Source organism: Condylura cristata, unplaced genomic scaffold (assembly GCF_000260355.1).
Source record: "Condylura cristata isolate star-nosed mole 26May11 unplaced genomic scaffold, ConCri1.0 scaffold00002, whole genome shotgun sequence".
Classification (NCBI taxonomy): Eukaryota; Metazoa; Chordata; class Mammalia; order Eulipotyphla; family Talpidae; genus Condylura; species Condylura cristata.
Genome location: NW_004567103.1, coordinates 27940366 through 27949196, shown reverse-complemented (window position 1 = coordinate 27949196; position 8831 = coordinate 27940366). Strand labels below are relative to the sequence as shown.

The window sequence follows — 8831 nt, the reverse complement described above, 5'->3', positions numbered from 1 at the left end:
TTTAGCCTTTCTTATCAGCACACTCAATTTTTAAAAATTGATTGAAACAATAAGGATATGGCACTTGAAGAACAATCTGGAAAAGAGAATTTTCAGGTGAATAGGTTGGAAATTCTTTTCAGATTAAAAGAGGACAAATGGTAGGCTTAGGGAATTAATGGGACAGGAAGAGTACAACTTGATCTTTAGTTTGGAATATTTTGAATGGACAACTGTTTTTTAAATGCATTGAAAACCTACAGAAAATGCCATAAAATTTGTCACTGGTAAGTTATAGGAGGAAAATAAATGGTAAGAACTTTGAGGCAGTTACTCTGAAGTCTTTACAATTCAGAAAAGAAATCTTACTCTTTTCATAAAGCAAAATAACAATTAAAAAAAAAAAAACTACCATGGTTTCAAAGCATTATTTCCCCATAGAGAGGAGGAAGGAGGGACTTTCAGAAATTTTATCTCCTTCATTCTACAAAAAAGGAAATGAAGTATCTAGTCAAAGGGCTTTCTTAATAAAAATTCTTTCTACCTACAGGCACAGTGGAATTTTATAGGGACATCCCGAATAAAAGGATCTCGGTCCACCAACTTTCCTCTCACAAAAACCAGTTAGACACACTTTTCAGGGAAGGAAGGCAAGGGCTTTATCATCAAGTAGAGGGTCAACCTGTCACATTTCTGTTTTCCAAAAGTACAAGATGTTTATGACTCATATTCCCTACAGAGAAATACTAGATGGGTATATACATGGGTATACATCTTGATACAAATAAAAATGGTGGTTAACATACTAGGTTCATTTAGAAATTATTAAACAAAATATTAGTAAATATTGACTTCTTATAACTAACAAATATCTATTCAAGTGAGGAAAACTGATAAATCCACAGATAGAAAAATTTTAAATTACATGTTTTAAAAATCAATGTCATCACTCACTGGTCTAACTAAAATGTCTTAAGGATTATTTGTCCCGCTACCATGTATCTTCACTGTACAATCAGGCTTGGTATTATATTAGTTGATACTATTTAAGTAACATGACTGAAAAGAATAAACCTGGAAATCCTTATATCTGCCAGTTTACTAGTTTGAAATCTGTCTGGCATTTTCCATTTGCAGATACTGATAGGTTAGAAAGGAGCATAAAAACATGTTAACCATGAAACTAGTGTATTGAAAAATGAAGGAGAATTATGGCTCATGTAAAGAAGAAAGAAAACATAATGATGTGAAATACAACAAGTGATCTAGGATAGCACTTATTTGTGAGGAATCAGGAGAACGCAGAAACTGTTAAATTCATGCAAATGTAAAAGCACAAAGAGAAATACATATAACTGGTCCAATAAACAGCAGCCACTGTAGTTACCAGTCAGTGGTATTCAAACTGGAAGGGTAGGAACTAAGATATTTTTTGGAATTTATGCACATAAATGAAAATGCTGACTATATAGGTAAAAGAACAGAACCAATTATGAATTTTTATATTCTTTGGGTAAAGTTTTATAAAATCTCCCTATAAAGATTTTAGAGTAATTCTGTAGTCAAAGTATAGATATAGGGACTAACAATTTACTACTATAACAGGGCATCTATCAATGTTGGATTGGATGCTCTCCTAAAGTCTTATCTATGCTTTTGCATTCTGTATTTTAATACTATTGAATCACTACTTCTGGGAAATAAAGAATTTTTGTATATGTGACTTTAATTCATACATCCAGAAAATGTTATTTATGGGCATTGTCATGTATAAATTTGTTTGACAACATTGTACTGCTGTTATTGGCAGAAATTTATAAAGTAATGTTATGAACAATCATACCTCTTTTTCAAAGCATCCTTCTGAAGTCAGGTCACAGAGGAAGTAAAAGTATTAATTTTCTGAGCTCCTTTATCTTTTGACATGCTACCATCTACCGATCTTTGATTACATTAGAGAATTTTGGAAAACAGTTTGAGAAGTTACTACCTTGTGATTTTGGTACATGAATATTTGTATTACCCATTTCACTCTAAATAGAGAAAGAATTTCAGATATCTTAAAAGTAGTCTTTCAAAATGGGTACTAAATAAGTAAACACTTTTCAAAATTTCTGTAGAATACAGCCTATAAAAAATGGATTTTTATTACTATAATTAAGGAGAATTTTGTCCTCGCAATTTGTTTTTAGAAGTAACATGTTTGGGCTATCAAGCTAAGTCATGAAGAAAGCTGATGATGTCATCCATATATTTAGGTTGACAATAAATTCCACAGTTTTGAATAGCTTTTGAAAATAAAGCTTAATTTTATGAAGTGTGAATTATCTATATGCATATGTGTGTAGGTGTAAGTGTGTGCGCATATAACTCATACATGCATACGTTTTGCATATAGTCTATACAACTGTGTGGAAGAAACACACTTGGCTAACATTATCATCAAAATTCCTTACCCAAAAATATATTATTAGGAGTCCAGAACTTGTTTAGCATCATTTTTAACATGAAAATCAAAACATTAATGTTTTTCAGTCTCAAGTATAGTGCTCTTAAAAGAAAATCTTTAACATCAGTGGTTTAATAGTTTTTATTTACATAACAAAACCGTTTGAAATTTCATTGTGGGACTTATTCTATTTACATTTCTAGAAACTGAGAATAATTAATGTACCTTGAATGCTAGTATATATTTATATATTCATATAGTCATGTTATTCTAGTGAAACAATTTGATTAGTTAACATATCATTTGGGTTTTCAAAGAAATGCGCTATTGGACTCACCGGGAAAACACTGGGGTCTACGTTTTTTTTATTTTTGCTCTTGATCACAGACTGTTTCTGGGGGTAGAACAGGAGAAAGGAGATATACTAGGGTAGTGCCAGTATTTATGGCTTTCTCTTTTAAAGTTAGGGTTGTTTTTATATTACTTTAGGAATTTTAGTGATAGAAACTCTTATAATTTGTTCTGTAACTTTTGAACAATGGCTTTACCTCCCCATTTATTTTATAATTTTATGATAAAAATTAGCTTTAGATTTGGAATCTAAAATTTTCATTTGGTATTAAGATATACCTTTGTTTTTAATAAAAACAATTGTCCTTTTAAAAGTTAGTAACATGTCCATGGGGATTACAACTATGATGAAAAAAACACACAAAATGAAAAATGATATAAAAAATAAAAATAAATTAGAAAATACAAATTAGCAACAGGTATAATTGAATATATTGTAATATGTAAGTGGAAAAGATTCAAAAGACTAAAGCATTCAAAGAACACTAAAATATAGTGGAGTGTCAATATCATGAAATCATGTCAGAGGTGAGCTGTTTTACTATCACAACAATTCTATTAGGGGATCCATATTATATACAATTTGGTACCAAGTGGCTACTACTATACGAAGCTTGTAGAATTATCTCAAGCATTAGAGAAAAAATTTAATGTAATCGATCATATGGAAAGGCAACAAAAATGATCATATTGATGGTATTTCTAATATTTGGAAAATGTTATAAAAAGTATAAATGCTACTCAGATTCTGAAAACCATGGAAGAAGCAAAATTAAACAGTACCAGCAACAAATAAAAATTAGGCAAAAGCATAGTAAACCACAAAACTAGAAAGTAGAACTGAATCATTAAAACTAAATGCACTATATACTTAAATGCACAAACTTAAAATTCTATTAAAATTAAAAGTAATTCTTAGTCTAAATATTAAATAGCAAAAAATATGAAACATAACATCTAAAATGTTAAGAAGAAAAGAAATAACACAAAGCAAAGCAAATGAAAGACACCTCACTATTCCCAATGTGGTTATTATTTATGGAATGGATAAAACATGTGGAGAATGTGACTACAGTTAGATCAACACATAAAAAAGCCAACATGCCACATCTACCTAAATAATTTTGCAAAATAGCTGAAAAAGAAAATTTCATCAAATTTAGAAAGCTAATAGTGGAATAAATAGAATGGCAAGGTATTAACTAACCCTAAGTTTCACAATGGGCAGCTTCTAGCCGATTTGTTGAAGCTGGATCTCGGTCACACAAGGATCATTGAACAAGATATCAGTTGAGATGGACTAGAGCTGCCCAGTTGTCTTAATAATGAATGCTCCACACTGTCTGTTAAGTAAAGAGAAGTACAATATTGATCATAAAGACTAAGCAGGGAAAAACAAAAGAATAAGAGTAAATGAATGTAGGACATCAGTGAACATTTACTAACTACTTGCAGAACATGTGATACTGATTATGATACAGTGTAATGACAGGCTAGAGATCAGGAGGGGTTCAGAACTCAAAAAAGGCTTGTACCCTGCCTCTCTATTTCAGATAATCTCTAGTCTAGTGTGATGGTATAAATATTTAGCACTTAAAAATGAGGACGAGGGGACTTCCTGGTGGTGCAAGAGGTTAAGACGCAGCACTATGAAACTATCTGTAGCCCCAGCAGCACGAGTTCGGTTCCCAGCCAGGGAGGTGACTTGCATGGTGCAGCAGACCTCTCCTCTCTTTCCACTGCTCCCCTCAGTATGCCTGTTCTGCTCCCCACTCTCTGGTGAATCCTCTCACCCTCCCCATTTTCCCCTCCATATCTCTGGCCTAGACCCCAGCTTTTGTATGCATACATAAATCTTTAAAAATAAATGAGGAACAGGTCAACACAGAAACAAATAATAATGATGAAGACATTATTAGGTGAGTTTTAAAAACATTTTTTTTTTAAAAGGGGAGATAGATGTAAACTTTTTAGAAAGTTGTTCAAAACCCAAAAAATTCCCTTCAAGCTGGCATTGGTGGGGTAGGCACATTGGTATTTCTGTCATATAATCAGAGAAATACATCTGTGTCATCCTGAATTATTTATTTTTGCTTTCCTCCTCCACATACTGAACAACTACATAACAACACAACCTAGTTGCTGTGATCTTTTTAGGACTCTGGGCATATGATCAACTTCTCAATTTAGGAGTCAAAGTATTTTACAACATATTTTAAATTCTGGATAGGCCTGAAAATTTTCATGTTTGTTCCTTATCTCAGAACAGGGCTGTCTGATAAAACTTTTCATGTTGATGGAAAAACTTTGGTAACCAATAGTCACAGAGTGTAGTTAGTATTTGAAATAGCTGCAACTGCAGAACTGAATTTTAAATTTCACAATAAAATTAGCCTCTTTTAGCTAGTAAGTAACACTGGAGACAGCATGGCTCTATGGATTCAATTTGTTGGTTTGCTAGTCTTTATTTCTTTAGCTTGTCCAATGCCACTTAATATTGTTCAGTGTTAGATTTTGAATGTCTATGAATATTGGCTAGCACATGGTAGGTGCTCAACAAATAGTATGTGAATATAAACTACTGTGATAATATATGACTATACATTCTTAATTAAATCTGAGGACAGGCTAGTTGGTGGTACTGAATTAAAGAGACTCTAGGAGGACAAGAACTATGCCAAAACTTGGGATTTGGTTAACAAAAGAATTACATATTGGCATTAAATATTAGGTAAGTAGTTTGAGTAGGTCTCAAAATGAATAATCATTTCATATGGAAGAAAAGACACAAGCTTTTCTGAAAACAGGTATGTTTAAAATATTAATGAAGTACATAATACAAAATCCAACTATTTCTTATGTGTCCTTCAGGTGGGCTAAGACATTATCCAAAAAAAGCTTAGGAAACAATTCTGTAAAAAAATTAAGATTTGATGAGTTGAATCTTAAATTGTGAAAGCGAGATGTTCATTCAAGTAGTTAGTGCTAAGGGGAAAGAGAAGGTTGTATAAATGGAAAAAAAAAGTTCAATTAGATGGAATGATAGGCTCAGGATGAAAGGACTTGAACTAAAAATAGGAACATAACTGGATGTGAAAATGAAATATGCCACATGATGAAACAGATTCCCTTCCATTAAAGACGTATAAAATTTACTCAGAATACTGTATCAACTAATGTTTTCTTTTCACAGCAATATCATCTTTCCCACAATTACTGGCAACAGAACTGATCTTTTTACTGTTACCAGTTTTTGCCTTCTCCACATTTTCATATACTTGTAGTCATGTAGTATGTAATTTTTTCAGTTAGACTTTTTTTTAACTTAATATGTATTTAAGGTTCTTCTATCTCTTCATGGCTTGACATTCATTTCTTTTTAACGCTAAATATTTTACAGATACCACAGTTTATCCATCCAGTTAGTGACACGCATGTTGACTGCTTCCACGTTTTGCCAATTATGCATAAGGCTGATATAATTATCTGTATGCAGGTTTTGGTGTAGCCATCAGATTTCAGCTGCTTTTGGTAAATACTTAGGAATGGTGGTTGCTGGTTTGATGGTAAGGACATTTTGGTTTTGTACGATACTCCCAAACTGTCTTCTGTTTTGATTTACAATGAATAAGAGTTTTGCTCTCCACTTTCTCAGCAGCATTTGGTGTTACATATTTTGGCCATTCTATCTGAATTTTGGGTGTGTAGTAGTATCTAATTGTTTTAAAACTGCAGTTCCCTGAAAATATATGATGTAGAGCATCTTTTCATGTGCTTATCATATTTGTGTCTTCTTTGATGATGTACCTACTGTAGTCTTGATCTATTTTTTAAGTTGGTTTGTTTTTACTGTTGAGTTTCAAGAATTTTGTACTGGACAGCTCCTGTATCAGATGTATTTTTTGGTATACATTTGTTTCTCACTGTATCATGTTTTCTCATTCTCCTGACATTGTCTTTTGCAGAGCAGAAGTTTTAAATTTTAATGATGTTCATCTTACCATTTCTCTCTGTCATGATCAGGCTTTTGATACTTTTTGTAAAAAGTCATCATCAAACCTAAGGTTAGTCAGACATTCCACGTATCTTCTAGGAGCTTTATAGTTTTACATTTTAAGTCTGTGATCAATTTTGAGTTAATTTTCGTGAGTGGTATAATATCTGGGTTGATTCATTGTTTTACATGTGGATATCCAGTTATCCCAATTACTTGATAAGATTCTATTCTTCATTTTCTTGCATTTGCGCTGTCAAAAATTAAGTTGCCTATATTTATGTGAGTCTATTTGTGAGCTCTCTATTCTATTGCATTGATCTAATTAATCTTTTGTTAATACCATAGTGTTTTGGTTACTATAGCCTTGTAATGTCCTAAAGTTATGTAGGGGTAATTCCCTGTTTTTTTTTCCTTTAACACTGTATTGGCTATTTGGGTCCTCTGACTTTCCACAAAAACTTTAGCAACGGTTTGTTAATATCCATGAAATTACCTTGCTGGGTTTTTGATGGGATGGCTCTGAATCTGTAGATTAAGCAGAAAGAACTGATATCTTGTCAATACTGGGTCTTTCTATCTATCACATATAATAACTCTTAGTTTATTTAGTTCTTTGATTTCTTTCATAAGAATTTTATAATATCCCTCACTTAAATCTTATATGCATCTTGTTAATTATTACCTCAGTATAATTTTTTTGTTTATTGCTGGAAATTAATTGACTTTTCCATATGAACCTGAATCCTGCAACCTTGCTTATTGGTTGTTTTTTCTTTTCCTTTAAGATTTTCTAAATAGATGAGCATGCTATTTGTGAATAAAAAAGTGTTTTTGCTTTCCAATCTGTGTATTTTTATTTCCTTTATTTTCTTTTTGTATTGGAACCTCTACTACAATGTTCAAAAAGAATGAGGGGTACATCTTTTCCTTGTTCTTGATTAAACATTTTCATTATATTTCAAAATAGAGAAGCCCACTTTCTGTCCATTACATGTTCAGAAATTTGAACATGAAACTGTTTAATATAACATATTAGAAGATATACGACTTAATCTGACATTCGAGGAGATCCATTTTCCTCATTTAATCTTTCCAAACAAAACTGTTTATTTTTTAAAATAATATAATAGTTTTTTTTTACATCATTTTGTACATTTTTTTTTTTAAAGATTTATTTGTGCATACAGAGTGGGGTACAGGCCAGAGGCTCAGGGGCGGTGAGAGGCTTCACCAGAGACAGAGTGGGGAGCAGAACAGGCAGATTGATGAGGTACACTGCTGAGGGGAGCAGTGGGCAGGTCAGGAGAGGTCTGCCAGCCATGTGGATCTCCTCCGGGGCAGGCGGGAATCGAACTCATGCGGAAGTGGCTTTAGCTTCTCAGTGCTGTGCTTTAACCCGCTGCGCCACCAGGGAGGGCCCATTTTGTACATTTTTTTAAAAAAATCTCAATTGTAATCCCATTGGGTTTCCCATCACCAAGTCACCCATGTGCCATCACCATAGTCCTGTGCACTTCCCTCCCCCACCTGTTTTTGATCCCATTCCCCACTCCAAACAAAACTGTTTAAATCAGGTTTTGCTAGTTTCAATAAAAACTATACGTTAGTATTAAATTTTGCCACTGATAATGTAAACTAGTATTTAAATTAGAGGAAAATTAGACTCTGGATATGAACAGAATTGAATAAAATCTCCAGAGTGAAGCCTTATTAATTATATTTATAGCACTTCAAATAATATTTAAAAAATAATGTCCAATAAATTTTTGATGAGTACACACAAACGAACTATTACTTAAGGTTTCCCATATGGTAGTCCACAGGAAGTGTCTATGCATGTTACATGTTCGTATGTAAAATGTTAAAATTACATTTTCTTTCTTGACAACTTTTTGTTTTTCACTAATTTATTCACTTCTCACCTATCCCTAATTCATCTAGTTTTCTTTAAACTGATGGCTAAGTGTACTTCATTTTTAAAAAGATTTATTTTATTTATTTATGCATACAAGAACTGTGTTATAGGCCAGAGGTATAGGTGTGTGTGTGTGTGTG

At 32.5% G+C, this 8831-nt stretch overlaps 1 protein-coding gene across 2 annotated transcripts in view; it reads right to left on the bottom strand.

The window, feature by feature from the left end:
- Positions 1 to 3199: 3199 nt before the first annotated feature.
- The window catches only part of BOLL (boule-like RNA-binding protein), a 30501-nt gene continuing 24869 nt past the window's right edge, over positions 3200 to 8831 (bottom strand). The window contains exon 11 of one of the 2 annotated variants that reach the window (XM_004674407.1): positions 3200 to 4122. In XM_004674407.1, coding sequence (XP_004674464.1) covers positions 4099 to 4122 — 24 coding nt within the window. In that variant the 3' untranslated portion in view covers positions 3200 to 4098. The remainder of the gene's footprint in view (positions 4123 to 8831) is intronic. The other variant, XM_012725957.1, reaches the window with a different exon arrangement.